General features: G+C 42.9%; 1 protein-coding gene across 15 annotated transcripts in view; it reads left to right on the top strand.

The window, feature by feature from the left end:
- The window catches only part of LOC106613507 (receptor-type tyrosine-protein phosphatase S), a 283,006-nt gene that overhangs the window by 188,093 nt on the left and 78,774 nt on the right, over positions 1-16,139 (top strand). For all 15 annotated transcript variants that reach the window (XM_082956707.1, XM_082956706.1, XM_082956708.1 and 12 more), the window contains 5 exons: positions 275-385; positions 10,494-10,763; positions 10,924-11,505; positions 11,670-11,806; positions 12,007-12,151. In XM_082956707.1, coding sequence (XP_082812833.1) covers positions 275-385; positions 10,494-10,763; positions 10,924-11,505; positions 11,670-11,806; positions 12,007-12,151 — 1,245 coding nt within the window. The remainder of the gene's footprint in view (positions 1-274; positions 386-10,493; positions 10,764-10,923; positions 11,506-11,669; positions 11,807-12,006; positions 12,152-16,139) is intronic.

Here is a 16,139-nt window from a genome sequence, read left to right as displayed (position 1 = left end):
TAGTTTGACTTATTCAGTTCACCAATTTAATTATTTCATTTTTCGTGGGTTAGCGAGGCTAGTGGAAGGCAGTATGCATTAGTGTTAAGGAGAGAACCATTTTCAACGAAACGGGCTTGAGAAATTTATGAGGGATACTTTCCATTAAGAAGGTTTTTGACTCTCCTGCCATTATGGATTTACTAATCATTTTCTTCTCCTCCCTCTTCTTCTCTCTCTCTCTCTTTCTCTCTGTCTCTCTCTCTTTGTCTTTGTCGGGTGTTGTCTTTCCCAGGTGCCCTTCAGATTGAGAACAGCGAGGAGACGGACCAGGGGAAGTACGAGTGCGTGGCGTCTAACGTGGAAGGCGTGCGCTACTCATCCCCTGCTAACCTATATGTGCGAGGTAGGGTGCAACAAGGCGCCGGAGGCCAGAACACCTTCTACTACTTTGACGGAAATGGCTGCCAGAGGGCAGCTCAGTCTAAGTGCACTAGGAAGTCCAATTTTAAGAAATCGTGACCAAGGGGGACAGTACAATTTCTTAACTTTGAATGAGGCACTATTGTGTATCATACAGTATTTGCAAGAAAAATCTGATATATTTACATAATCCTTGTGGCATTGATACCAGTATTGTTCCTCATAAATGCTAATTTAACTTGCAGTGAAGAGTGTTGAACTGTGTCCCACGAAGTAACCCTCCTCCCTGTTATAATGCTCAATTCAAATTGGTGTCTTTTAATCTTGATATGCTCCCCTTTCTGAAAGCCCCAAATACCCTAAAGAAGCAGATATACAAAATGTAGGCTTTTATGATGACAAAGTATGTGGTCAGTAATTATTCAAGTAAGTGGGCGATAGTTGTAGTATGCTTTTAACTCTGTTTACTGTAAAACGCCCATGTCATTCTCTAAGTTAATGGTCTTAAAGTGAGTGTCCAAGGAATGTTTCTGAATCGATTTTAAGTCACAGGAATATGACGGTAAGTCTGATTTTGATTGGGTGGCAAAGCCTACTGCAAACCAATCAACATTTTTAACCCCATTCTTCCTTTCAGATTGGGAAAAAAGGTTTGAACTGCTGTAAAATAAACTAAGGCAATGCCTACAGCACCACTAAAGTAGAAACATCCATTGCTAGTATTACGACTTTACTATTTTGGGGTTTTGTCTTAAAATATGTAATTTAGGTGCTATATTCTGAAATTGTGAAAATATGAAGAACAATCAATCTGAGTTAACATTTCATTTTCTTACAAAACAGGCGATGAAGACAAAAGTTACTCCCTACCACTAATGCTAAACGATAATGAATCCCTTGTGAGGCAGCTTTAATAAATTGAGGCAGATGCATTTTTAGGCATGTATTATTTAGTTTGTGCATATTTAAAAAAGATGCCTCACATATCTGCTCAGTTTGTACCCGCTGTGTACCAAATAACTTTGTTCCCACTAAATAATTCACTGCTCTTACATTATAAAATGGGTCAGGGAGCTGCCGTTTCATTATTGTTGTTATTATCATGCCCTCGGAAGGAGCTGCTTACCAGGGAGTTAAAAATCCTAAAGCAATAATACCGTTCCTCTAGTAGAGGTCCATCTCCAGTTCCCATACAGTCTATATGTGATGCTGTGGCACTCTGAGTCAAGCAATTGACCTCCACGCTTATGTCCTGTGTGACAGAATAAAAGACCCACGGCAATCTAAGTGAAGAGCTCCATCGATGTAATAAACAGAAAACAATTGGCAACATTTTGTAATCTTAGAATCTGAATGCAAAGAGTTCTATAGTCAAAATATATATCATGTCCTCAGACCAAGTTTAGTTCCAGTAACTGGTGCAATCCCCAGAAGCATCAGCACCTTTTAGGATGGTCTCTACATATGATCTGTATCCAGTGGCACAAGCTATGCCTAGATTGTCTCGATTGTCTCTTTTTGGTTTTAATTTGTCATTCAATTCTAAAATTTGATGTTGACTAGTATGTTTTGTTCACAAATCAAATTGCACTTGAAATTAGCAGCTCCAGTAGGGATCAAACCTCAAATGAACATTACCCTAGTATACAGTACTTGATTCTAAGACTTTAGCCACAGACCATCCAAAAATCAAGCCATGTCAAAATGTCACTTTTTGGCTTGCTCATAACCAACCACCTGGTTGAAGTAAATATCTTAATACTGTAGCTGCTAATTTGAGCACAAACTGTGTCCTTCTATCGGTTATTTTCTTTTTTACTTTGGTTTTTATTTTTTTATTTTCTCTTTATTTTGTTTCGTTCTCTAATGAAAGCAAATTCGGCCACCATGGGAGCTCTCTAGGTGGCTAAGGAGCTTGTGAATTTTGATAATGATGATACGCTTGATTTTACTCCAGTGGCGGCCCATTTTTCCTAACAGACGACAGCGCGGCCACTGGGGGTGAATCTGATTGTTTTGGGTTAAAGCTTATTTAAGGGGCCAGGCAAGTTTCTTAAAGACGGATGTCACTGATAGCAGAGACAGAGAGCCGAGGGAAAACCTAATACTAGAAATGTAGCTGCAGCTAAACGCCTTGAGGTGGCTTTTTTTACTCTCTCTGTGTTTCCCCTATTTTTCTCTTCTCCTCATGTCATTGTGTTCTGCATCAACCCCTTTACATCCCTCAGAGCTTCGAGAAGGTTGGTGTGTTTTTTCTTTTTTACTTTTTTTACCCACATAAAAAAAAAACATGTTGAAAACTATATTTATCTATTACAAAGCTCGATTCATTACTAATTTGATGAAATCCTAAACAATTTGTATCAAAAATGCTAAATACTTATGAAGGACAATTTTCTTTATTCTTTATTCAAAAGAAGAAATGATTAAAAGAAACCCGCTTAGTTCGGGTTTTGTTTCCTTACTTTTAAGTTTGCATTGTGGGGCCTTTTCTCGTTTGCATCCTTTGGTATTGCTTCTGCTCTGAAAGCTTTCTTGCACTTGTTTCTCATGGAAACCCAGCACTTGGAAATAACAGGGCCTGATGCATGATGGGAGAATGTAACTACGCTTGCATGCCTGAACAGAATTCCTTTGGGCGTTTTCTTTTCTTTCTGCATTCATTCCTGTGTTTTTTGTTAGTTTGTTTCTCTCTACTTCTTCTGTTACCCACCCACTGTTTACCTAATTGAGACCTTAGTTGGCTTCTTCTTTTAGTTAGTCGTTTTGTGTAGTGGTGTTAGTGTCGTGTTTGTTCCTTAGTTTTGTTCTGTTTTTGAACTTTCCTTTCCTTAAAATGTATGTGTTATTCGTGGTTCTTTTGTTTGTGGTTGTTAGTTTTTTCCTCAGTAAAGCTGCTGCTTCTTGAGTCCCTACATGAATTTTAATGCTAGATAAAATAATGTGTGTATACAGCCAGTGTTCCTGTCATCATGTTTAAAGTAATCCATTATGAATACATCAAACCTGATTGGTCTAGATTGGGTTCAGTGGAGATTTTGCATTTTACAGTATCAAGAAGATCAATATCAATATAATGACTCTTGCACGGGTGCAGAGGTGTTTTTTATTTTCCAATGGCGGCAATCAGACACGATTGGTTCGTTGGCTGACTGTCGTTGTCCTTCAGCAGTCGGCAGACTCAATCAAACTCAGCTTTATTATTAATTCAGTCGCCTTTTCGACATTGCATGTCTGAATTGATTTTCAGATTGATGCAAGGCGGGTAATGAAGGTTCTCAAATTGGACAAAAACAAATACGGAGCGGTTTGTTTTTTGATGCGTTTGCTTTATAATCCTGGTCTAATGGTGAGAAGAAGGCGCCAAATTAATTGCAGACCAGTGCGAGCACCATTCGTTCACTGCTTCTAAATTGAGTGTCTTGAATCTAGCTTTCCATCTATCAGCTTTCGAAGGAGTTTTCAGCATAATGTGTTACTGTTGGTGTGTGCTAGTTTTGGAGCAGCAGATATTAAGCTGAATCAGATCCAGATCTGTATTAAATCCCATGTCACCCACTGCAGTAAACTTGCACGGCTCCAGAGCGCTTGTGAATACATTACATAGATTTTGGGCAAAAGCCGGGTTTTGGGCGACGGAATTACATGAGGTTCAACAAGTTTGTTCTATCAGGCGTATCACTCATTCAGGCAGAAAAGATCGCAGACTTGCTCACGACTTCCCGTATCTAACTCCTCTGAGAGCTATGATAATTTCTCTCTCTTTATGGATCTCCTGAGGATTAGGTCCAAGAATATGAGCTCTGTATATTGGTGAAAGTGGCCCTGCTCTGGGTCTGCGAAAGCATGTCCAGAGCCGTGTTGCATTCCAACTGCGACAAAATAGTCCCTTTAATAATTGACGCAGAGTGGAGAGCTGCACTCTCCCCTGGGCATGTGTGCCCATGCGGGCCGAGCATGTAGGCTGCCTAAGAGAGACACAGGTTCACCCCTTTGCCTGTACCCTCGCCAACGCAAAAGCGGAAGAATAAATAATGAAACGCATCGCCCCTGCCATGTCTCAATGGACTTGGTTATTGGCTTTAGTTCTTAGTTTTGTAGTTGTATTCGCCCGTGTATTCACCCATGGACCTGGTCCTGTACTAGCTTAATGACACACTGTAACATATCCTAACACCAATATGGGCAGTGGAACCACCAAGTTGCAGTTGAGTGTTAATGACATCTCACAATAGTCGACCCACACACTGCTGCTGCTCTCAACATGTGTGGTCTCTTTTGTGTCTCCTCTCTCCTTGCCCGTCTCTCTTTAGACTCAACTAAGCCAATACTCCCTTTGAAATCCTCCGTCTTAACGCCGTTCAGCGAGACAGTTCATTAGGCAAATGTACATAATCATCTCTTTTGAGCCCTCACTCGTCGCCGACACAAATGAGGGGTTTGTCGGCTCCCACTGTACCTTGCACCAATTAATGATAAAAAGACACTCTATTAGCAATTGTACCAATTGAAGCCTTGCATACCGCCGGCTTGATATCCTCCCATTATTGTCCTCCCACAATAGAGTCCTTAAAACATGACATGATCCCAACGAAGGAAACTTAACAAGTGAGCCCAGAAGACTTGGGCAACGATTACATTTCGGTAGATTTTTTTGCAGACCTATATTGATATCTCTCTCTATATATATATATATATTATTGTAGTAGGTCTGTAATTACTGTCTGGAGAAATATAATAAAAACTTTATCCACATTGTCAGTGATGCAGGAAGACTGTGCTGTGCTGTGATGACTGCATGTGAATGTTTGCACCCCTACTATGATGCCTGCCTTGTTTTGAATGTGCTTGCATGTCCTGCTGTGCATTTGTGTGTAACTGTTGGGAAAGAAAGCTAGATTACACCTTATTTTCTCGCTGGCCAAAGTGGAAGCCAGCCATTGCTAAGTAGATGTTTGTTTGAAGGAGTCCTGGAGATGACAGGCCCCCTCAAAACCGCACATATCTGTATCCTTGGAGCCCTGTATGAATTAAGAAATGCATCTTTTTTGTCACAAAACAGGGATCAATTTACTCTCAATTTGGACAAAATGTATATAATTTTTTCAATCTGACTAATTCACCACAAAGCTGAGACATATCTGCAGAATCGTTTGGCTGCTTGTCTACCTGTAAGACGATGGAAAAGTGAGGCACTATACAATCTTCTGAGCCTACTGTTTGCTATTATCAGATATCCAGCCAGGATTTCTGTCAGTATACCTTATGTAATAATATCCATTTTGATGAGCCACCCATAGAGACTATTTAGCATTGCCACAGCCAAGGTGTGTTAATATGGGCGGCCCCTGTGGTTTCTATGTAAATGTGCTCGGCCTCACTCCACGAGTGTAACTAAAGGATCTCCATATCATGCCTGTGTCCTCAGGCACCAAGAGGGTGTAATCTCAGCTTCAAGGTGACACTAAAGGCTGCACATTATTTTGGCTTACCCCTTCATTTTGGGGCAGGACAGACTGCCTCACCAAAATGGCCGATAATGTCCGCCTTCAACTGACCTCCGTTTTGGCACTGAACTCCTTCCACGTACCACCCACTTAGAGTTACCGCAGTACTCTGGCGTTCTCTCTTGACTGCTTCTTCACCTTCGTCCACTGTAAGACCTTTGAGTTGTCTTTCTCTCCACATTGGGGCTTTAAATAGGATTATATATTTGTTACTGAGTCAAAATGAGTGGTCTATTATTCTCTCCATTCTATATGGGCCGGTTGGGCTCCTGGTCTTTGTGAATGAGGAGACGTGTCAATGCAATTGGGATTCTTTTTTAGCTGGGTTTGCGTTTCTAAAGGGTAGCATCGCAAAGAAAGAGCAGCACTCACCACATCAAACACTCTTGTCTGCTCGGTAGAGCTCACAGAGCCAGGTGCATGATAAATACATGTACTCCACTCTATACCTTCATTATTTCGTATACAGTACTATATCAAGGTAATGGTAGTGGGTGAGGCATTGGCTAGAGATACAAATGTCGACCAGTAACAGCATACTGAGGGGCCCAGCTCCCAATTCCTCTGCCACTGTCACCCTACCCATCTCAAGATGAATAGGATTTAACGAAGCTGCGTTTATTGTCAACTAATGATGCTCTGTTCAAACAGATATTCTGATGGTAGAATTGATCAGAAGGCTACATAAATGCATAGGGTTAGGAGTTAGATTGTTCCTTTGACGCATGCTTGAAAGATTTTAATGGAGGTTGGTATACCATTTTTTTCCAGGGTGGAGATTTATATTACAGAAATCAGTAGGGCCTTCGAAGTGCAGGTAGCCAAAGGTGAAGGGTTAGATATTTTTCCTCTGTTAAAGCCTCATTCACTCAACCACCAATGCTCCCGGTCCATTGGCTGACCCTCGCCCCAAGGGAGAGAACAGCACTGTCAAAACCAAAACTGGTATTCTCTTATTCGAATGTCCATACAATTCAACCTGATTGGACTTCCCTTAAAAATAGACTTCTTTGATATTCAAGTGTTTGGAATTTGATCTATGTAAGTCAAATATAAAAGTGTCCGTAAGTCCTCTATTTGCCTTGAACCCCCCCAAAACACAAGTTCCAAAACATCCAATGGTCTTGATACAGAGCCTTGAGGAACACACATGCATACTGTGATATTGTGTATGCTATTAAGACTGGTTTTGTGGATTGTAAGTTGGATTTCCTTTCTTTGATTTTGTGTGTATGTGTCTCCACACCATGCTAGATTGGGAATGGCATGCTTGGATGGGCTTGGTTGACATGGTTGGACTGTACTGGTTCTCTTGTGTCGGACCTGGTGGATGGAAGGATGCCTGACTGTTGTCTGTTACTCATGCCATAGTCACAACCATGCATGTCCGTGTGAGGAATGGGTTGCCCTTTCACCTTTGTTCTTCAATAAGCACTTTTTGGGGAGGGATTAGAATAAGGCTATGGCCTTTTTGGTTGAATACTTTACTCGAAGTGCGCTACAAAACGACTGCCATAAGAGTGACGACATACCTACCATAACAGGACAGGACAGGGATCATGACAAAAATGATAACAGATATGACATTGTTCTGACATGTCTGATTGTTGTAACATCTGAAAGATGTTGAAACTACACCCTCCTGCCTATTAACAAAGTTCTATTCGTTGATATAAATGGAGGGTTGGTTGTGATTCAGTCATGACCTGTTATGAAATAAATTATGTCATGTCACCGTTTTACTAGCATTGCGATTGTCACTTCTTGTGAATATGGTGCCCAGTTTCTTTTCGTTTTTGGAAATAGAAGCCGATTCTGGAAATAGTTGTTTATCTAAAATGGGTCTACAAAGTTCAAAGGTGTTATGGTTTATTTGGTGTCTTTTTGACATGATGCAATTTGAGTTACCATTTTGCTATAGAGCCTGAATAGAGCCTCAAGGTTGGATTGTGACATTCTGAGATAGTAACTGGAACAATTGACATTGTCAGTGAATTAGAGGTATTTTGTAAGGTACTCCGGGAGAGCAGTGGTGTGGGTGTATAAGATAATATGATTATCGGCCAATGGGGACCATAGAAGGTCACCATTCATCTTCAACCCAATCAGAACAAGTCATGTGAATAAATGCTTTAGTAGTCATTTTACACATACAGTAAAAGGCGAAACACCTCCACGATTCTGTGACCAATCAAATGTGGTTGATTCCGTAGTTCAGATTCTAGTAAAAGGTAGTAGAGATTAACATTTCTTGGATGTCTCTTTGTGCACCAGCTTGGTTTATGTATTATAGATCCCAGCCCAGAGTTACTTTATTGATATGCACACTCGGTAGTGTACACAAACAGGTAATCATTTTAGAAGGAGTGTGCTGTAAACTGATTGGTGCTCTCCCTCGTGAAAAAACAACCAAGGTTATCCAATATTACTATTGAATGAATCCCATTTGGATCGACACGGTGTGTTTGAAATGCCATTTTTCCTCTATGCCCCATCTTCCCCCCCTAACCTTTGTGCACCCCTGGTTTTGTTGGCAACAAGCTGGGGGATGGGGGGGGCAGTTGAATCTCTGATTTGAAGCCCCAGTGTGCGAGAACTTGAACCCACTTTGAGCAATGTTTTTGTTTACTTTGGCCAGAATCACAGTCTCCTTACTCTATCCCACTTCCGCCCCTCTCCCCTCCTACCTTCCCCTACCCTCTCCCCTCCCTCTGAATACAGTACGTCCTTGTGCCCATCAGTGTCTTGTCTGTCTGTCCCTTCAGTCTGCTGTCTTGCTGCTTGGGTCTGTTCCGTTCTGCCTCGTGTCCCGTCTCCTTGTCCTCTCCGTCTGTCTGTCTGTCTGTCTGTCTCTAAGTCTGAGTCTCACCCCTTACATATTCACCACATTTTTTTTTACGTCTCTCTCTCTCGCTCTCCCTCTCGACCTGAGTCCCATAGCCTCATACACAGTGTGTCTGTCACGCACACACATACACATAGCATTACATCACACATATCACAAACATGTAGATATACTATGCATACTCACATAAACCCAAACTATTACCCAACTCAACCCTCTCCCCTCTCTCAATCCCATGATCAACTTCCTCTGACCATTCAACCTACAGCCAATTCTCTCCCATCCTAGACGTCCATTGTACTGTACCTTTCTCCAGCTCTTCCTCTACCTCCTGTCGGTTTGTTTCTTGACTTCTTTTACTATCTGTGATAGTTCCTCTCTAGCTACAAGTTCTACAGCTATCTCTTTATGTCCTCTTATAAACACACTACCTGTTCCTCTCTATATTTATTTTGTGTTACTTCTGCCGGGACTGCGATGTGACAATGTGCCAACTGTCACATTAGGTCACATTGGCAAAAAAAAAAAAAAAAAAAAAAAAATGAAGCTTACACAGCATTGAAGTGGGTTTCCCCCCTCCCTCCTCCCACCCCTCCCTTCTCTCTTTTTGTCTCTCTCCTCTGTCTCTATTCCTTGCGCGTGCTTTATCCTATATCTGATATTTCTCTTTTCCTCTCCAATCGTCTTTGTCTGGGCATGCTAGCGAACCTTAAGTTATATTCCTCAATGCATTTTATCTCAATTTTATATCTGGTTTTGTTACTTATCATTTAATCCTTGGTTTACCTCAATCTATTATGCATGCTGTCTGTGGGACTGATAGTTGCATCTATCAATGGAACCGTGTCAGATCTTAAAAAGGCTTTGTCCAGTGGATCTACCCTAAAACACAAAAATCTGATTAAAGTTTCTCATCATTAGCCATAGCTAGCAGGTACCATTAGGACTAACAGCACGAGCCTGTTTATCAATCAGGTGCATGAGGCCCCAACTCGAACTATAATCACTCTATCCATAGAATAAACACAATGGGAGAAATGTCTTAGGGAAGATCTCAATTGCATACTCCTCGCATCCTCTCTCCACTTTCCTTGTCTCCTTCTCATAACCCATTGGAGGAGAAGGTCAGCGTGGAGAGAGCTCTGGCTTTCTCATCCTATGGGTTTTGAGAAGGAGACAAGGAGAGAGGATGAGAGGACTATGCAATTGAGATCTTCCTTTATTCTTCCTATAATGGCCAACTTCCTGGTTTGCTGTGAGTGGCTGTGAGGACAGGAAGTTCCTGTTTACTGTATGGCATCGATCATACAGTACTCCCTCAAATATTATACTCTGTCTTCATGGGTGTTAACTCCACGTTGTAGATGCATATTCTGTCAGTAGTTCAGTTTTCAAAGATGAGAAACTCATAATAGATTTTTGTGTCTTTAATTGTGCCGTGATGGGTCAAATTTTGGTAAATGGAACCTTGTTGCTATGAATCGTTGCTTTAATGTCAATCTATATTGTTGTTGAAGCAGTTCTTGTTAGTTTAGTATTTTTTTGTTACTTTGGAAAGTATGTACTAGAAAAACGTACTAGATTTAGTTGATTTAGTTGTCATGCACCGTGTGGATCTCTGTTGATGTAACGGATGCCGTTGAAAGGGTCAATTTTCATCGGCCGGTCTTGTTACCTCTTTTTCTCTCTCTTTTTGACTCCCTCCCTCCACCTCTTCCCTCCCTCCTTCCCCCTCCCAGTCCGGCGCGTGCCCCCTCGCTTTTCCATCCCGCCGACCAGTCACGAGATCATGCCAGGTGGCAGTGTGAACATCACCTGCGTGGCGGTAGGGTCGCCCATGCCCTACGTCAAATGGATGCTCAACTCAGAGGACCTGACGCCGGAGGATGAGATGCCGGTGGGCCGGAACGTTCTGGAGCTCAACAGCGTGCGAGAGTCGGCAAACTACACATGTGTGGCCATGAGCAGTCTGGGCATCATCGAGGCGGTCGCACAGATCACAGTCAAGTGTAAGAGGGGGCACAGGGATTCATCTAGGCTACTACTACTACTGCTATGGTCGGGCAAAACCAGCATGGAGATGTGTTATGAGGTGTCATCTTTATGATAATTATATGTTTGCATCTAAAAGTGCCTCTTCACCCCTCCCTCCCCACCTGACCCCCACAGCCCTGCCCAAGCCCCCAGGCATCCCCATGGTGACCGAGACCACGGCTACCAGCGTCACCATCACCTGGGACTCGGGCAACCCGGACCCTGTGTCCTATTACATCATCCAGTACCGCGCCAAGTCTCCTGACAGCAAGTTTGAGACCATGGACGGCATCACCACCACGCGATACAGCATCGGAGGCCTTTACCCCAACACAGAGTATGAGATCCGTGTTTCGGCCTTCAACACGATCGGCCAGGGCCCCCCCAGTGAGCCGGTGGAGACCCGTACCGGGGAACAAGCCCCGGCCAGTCCGCCCCGCAACATCCAGGCCCGGATCATCTCCCAGAACACCATGATGGTCCGCTGGGACGAGCCTGAGGAGCCCAACGGGCAGATCAAAGGGTACCGGGTGTACTACACCATGGACCCGTCCCAGCTCATGAGCCTATGGCAGATCCATAATGTCCAGGATAGCATCATCACCACCATCCAGAGCCTGGTGGCGTCTGAGACCTACACCATCCGTGTCCTGGCCTTTACATCGGTGGGCGATGGGCCCTTCTCCGACCCCATCCACGTCAAAGTGCTGCAAGGAGGTTAGGGTTCTGGGTTCAACCCTTCCTATCAACATGTCCGTGTGCTCTCACTAGGGATGAATGCATACCACAAGTGATCCATTACGATCCTGTACTGTAGAAAGGAAAGAAGGTTCACTGCAATGATCACTGTCACTAATTAAATGTATCTTTGACTATCTTAGTCCCCGGACAGCCAACAAAGTTCCAGGTTGGCGCTGTGTCCGACACAAGCATCGAGTTGACCTGGGAACCTGCCTTTGAGAAGGAGGGAATCATCAACTTTGAGCTTCGGTACAAAGAGGGCAGTTTTGGCAGCCAGGTAAGATATTGTTGTCCATTGTTTAAAGCTATGGGAAGATTGTTGACCAAGCCTTTGCCTTTAAGTACTCTTGAACACCCTATCTGAGGAAAGGTGGTCAAACAAGGTTAAAAAAGGAACAAACATAAGGTACAGTAAACTGAAGTGATATTTAATTTCCGTCAAAGGCACGCCTCACTCCCTCTGTTCTCCACCAACAGGTGACCATAACCTTTGGCCCCACTGCCTCATACGTCGTTGAGGGTCTGCGAGCAAATACAGAGTACTACTTCTCTCTGGCCGCCATTTCCAACAAAGGCATTGGAGCCTTCACCAACGAAATATCCCAGAAAACCTTGCAAGCCAGTATGTAGCCCTTTTGCTCTCTTTTCCATGTACTCTGTGTGGGGTGTGGGCGGATGGTAGGATTCTGTGGTGCAGAGGTTAACAATGTGTTTGTGTCTTCTGGGGACCTTTAATCATGCAGATATTTTGTGAGGACATGAACTCTCTTCCTGGCTCCAGGCTAGAACCATGGAATTAAAGGAAGCCTATCTGTTATTGCCTTGATGTCGAAGTTCTCATCACCTTTGAACTGTGAATGTGTTTTATGAGGCCATACTCAGGGTTCAAAGCTGATTCAGTTTGCAATGTCTTTCTTGATTCAATACTATCTAGGTCATCTTTTGAAAACATGTGATTTAATGCTTTGTGAATGACCAATGATGTTTTCTCCCAAAGACTTCAACCTGACAACAATAACTTTATGTTTGCCTCATGAACATGACATACACTCTGTACGATATTCTGTTCTTCTGGAGGATAGGGTTGTGTTCGGTAATGCAAAAGGTTGTGAGTACTGTATTCACAGTCGTTTATGGCTTTTAACCGCTTTTTACCTTTTGATTTGATTATTTTCTAACCTGGGTTTAAACTGTATGTCATGGTGCTAACTATGATGCAGTTTATCCTACATTGTCAAACAAACCGGTCAATGTGGACAGACAACGTTTTGCAGTTTCTTTGGTTTTGCAGTTGGTTTTCCTTTGTCAACAGCAAGTGCACTTTAACCCATGTGACTGAGACATAAAAAATGTCTAACTTCCCAGTGACTGCCATGGCTTTCTGCTGAACCGTCAATAGACAGGGGAGAGGGAGGGTGTAGATGGGTGGGTGTAGGAATCTGAAGACAGGCTGCAAAACCATCCAATCGCAAGCCTTTACTGTTCCTGAGCAGCCTCACCTTGCAAATGAATTCCAGCCGGTCAACTCAGGAGTGGCCTGTACATGTTTTCCCCAGATGCCAGGAACACATCTAAATAATTTAAAAGCTGCTTGCTAAAAATAGTCCCAAACAAATGACATCATGGTACCTAGTAGGTGCAGAAGATGGAATACAAATATTCAATGCTGGTTGAGGAATGTGAAGCTGTTAGGATATTACATGTACAATCTCCTGTAAGTCTCCAGACTTCCTTAGGGGTTACATACTGTGTTCAAAGATTTAGATATGAGTTATGTGTTGAGGTTTAAGTCTTTATCTCCAAAGAACTCAGACAATGTATCTGGATTTGCTTACATTGTGGATGGATCAGGGCAGCCTTTGTGCAATTTGGGCATTTCTGCAGGGTAGTAAGTTAATATAGGTAAATTGTACAGATCAATGAGCATTGCTCAAATATGTGGATTCCCTAGCCTAGTCAAATGAGTGTATTAATCATACAGCATCCATGTAATCATAGCCCACACAATTCCATTATCATTTCAGTAATTAATTTGAGAATAGATTGGAGCTGTTTTGTCCTCTGTCTGATTCCTAAGGGGTTTACAATGAAGAACTTTGACTGGGGTTGGCCATCGGAAAGCCATGGTAGTGGGAGGAGACCTCCTTTAACACATTTTCTGTTTTTACCAGTGCAACTTGTTAGCCGTGCCCCTTGTTGGGGGTAAAGGGCTTTGGGAGAACCACTTCACATTTATGTTGGTTGTGGTTTGGATAGCTACGCAGACAGCGCTGCTGAATCACTTATAGGGCACCAGTTGCATGCAATACTCCCTCCTATCCCCTGGGGGTGCTATTGAGATTCTGTAACTGCATCCTTGATCAACGGCTACACCAGGCATGACCCTACCTATATATGCACAGTCAACTCCATCTCTGTCACTGTGTCTTCAAGTATGTGTGTGGGTATTTCCGCCTGTATATGTATGTATGTCACAGGTGGCTGGTTGCACCTTAATTGTGGAGGACAGGCTCATAGTAATGGCTGGAACAGAATAAATGGAATGGTATCGAACACATCAAACACATGGTTTCCATGCGTTTGATACCATTCCATTCACACCATTCCAGCCATTCCATTCTCTCTTTCTCTCTTTTTCTCTCTCTCTTTCTCTCTCTGTCTCTCTGTCTGTCCTTCCATTGCTGTCTCTGTCACGTTACCCTTGTCTGAAATGGAACAAAATCTCTCCTTGGAATGGCTTGACATCACCTTGCTTACTTTGTTTCCTTCCTCCTGTTTTGTCGAGTCAATTTAATACATTTTTAGTCAGATTTGTTTTTTTTTTTTTTAAGCATACAGCTCACATTACATCAGGAAGCAGCTTGCCACATTTTTGCTGGCGAATGGATTCTAATGTGAAGTCAACTGCAGCCACCACACCAGCTACAACATACACCACTTAGTGATAACATTTCCAAACCTTATCCATTTAATTAGAGTAAGTATCTCCTGGGGTCTATTTCAGCTTCCTGCTTGTGCTGAGGGTCTCCTTTTTTCAACCCGTTGAGCTCTGTTGTTAGAGTCCAGGGACATCAGTCACTTCTCTTAGTCAATGGCTGCTCGTGTACAGCCAGCCATCCCTTCTGAAGTAGGTGTCAGAAAAAGCCAATGGCTTCACATCAAAGAGGTCAGAAAGGTTACGAACTCAGACAGTCAAATCAAAACTGTGTTTCACACCACAACACAAAAACATCAAAACAAAACATGATCTTGTGGATGCCTTTGAGGTAAGTGTTTGTTTGGCACAGGTGGTCCAGTCTGCCGTAGCCCATAACAACGACCCCCCTCCCATTACCCCTTTGACCTGCCACTTAGCCACTCAAACTTCAGTAACTTAGTCTATTTCCATTATACTCGTCCCAAAAGACTCCATATGTGAAATGGTTAAATATTAATACAACATGTCTGTGGTTTGGCTACTCATACATTTTGGGAATAGAGAGTATATGTCTCTTCCAGACAGCTCAGTGAGTTGATTAAGGTCCTTGTGACATGTTTAGCTCAGGGCAAGTATCTTCAGTGCAGTGAAGAGTGGAGTTAGTTGAAACTCCCTGCCTCGTGGCAAAAACCTCAGCAAAACTGAGTGTACTATTAGAGTGTGACGTGTAGCACAAAAACACACACTTCCACCCCCCCCCCCCCCCCCCCCCACACACACACACACACCCTAAAGTGCTGGCTTTCTAGAAAACAAATGTATTCTACTTTGGCAGTAAAAGAGCGGAGAGGTACTTCAAGTAAAGTAAAGAGTATACTGTGTCCATCGCAAAAAAGCAAAGCCAATCATCACATAGTTCCATCCTTATTAAAACAAACCAAGGGATTCTAGGAGACTGCTTTGAGACACATGACCGCCCCGCCCTAGATTGCTGGCCCTCATACATATCTCCATCCTCCTCCCCCTTCTAAGAATCCAATTACCGTAGTGCGCCACTGCCAGACACTGTCATTATAAACACACACCTCATTGGAGCAGCATGAGATTGCTCGCTATACATAAGCCACACACACACACACATTTGCAGGCTACAGTATAATGAGGAAAAGAGGAAACCTTGTTTACCAGTGGCTTGACTGTGCCTGCTACTCACACTCTCAGATGTGTTTAAACACTAATGACATGTTAGGGAAAGACCATTAGAACGGGAGACACAAAATAAAATAGTACCGAAAAACATTTAAGCCTAGATTTGAGCTTGCAAATTACCCTTGCGTTACTCGGCAGACTGGACCTCTTTTCCAACCAAGTGAAGTGAAAGACAAAAGGCAATCTTCTCCTTGTTTCCTTTCTGTCTATTCTCTTTGGTACAGTACAAATGTCCTCAGAGTGTGGAGTTTGTCTTCAGTCAGTGTGGCGTGACCAGGGGCCATTGTCATGGGGGCCGCTCTGCCACTAAGGACCAGTGAAAACCCACAGCCAAAGAGTTCTCGCCCGACTCCTTAGCTTAGCTTCAAGAAGTCACTTATTTGATCTCAGATCTGCAATATCTGACTCCAAGAAGATCAATTAAAGTGTATCTGAGTCAAATTATTTTGGGCTAGGTAACAAAGAAATGTATGTGGCACCATTG

This window comes from Salmo salar, chromosome 10 (assembly GCF_965601325.2).
Source record: "Salmo salar chromosome 10, fSalSal1, whole genome shotgun sequence".
NCBI lineage: Eukaryota > Metazoa > Chordata > Actinopteri > Salmoniformes > Salmonidae > Salmo > Salmo salar.
This window is presented reverse-complemented; position numbering and strand designations above follow the sequence as displayed.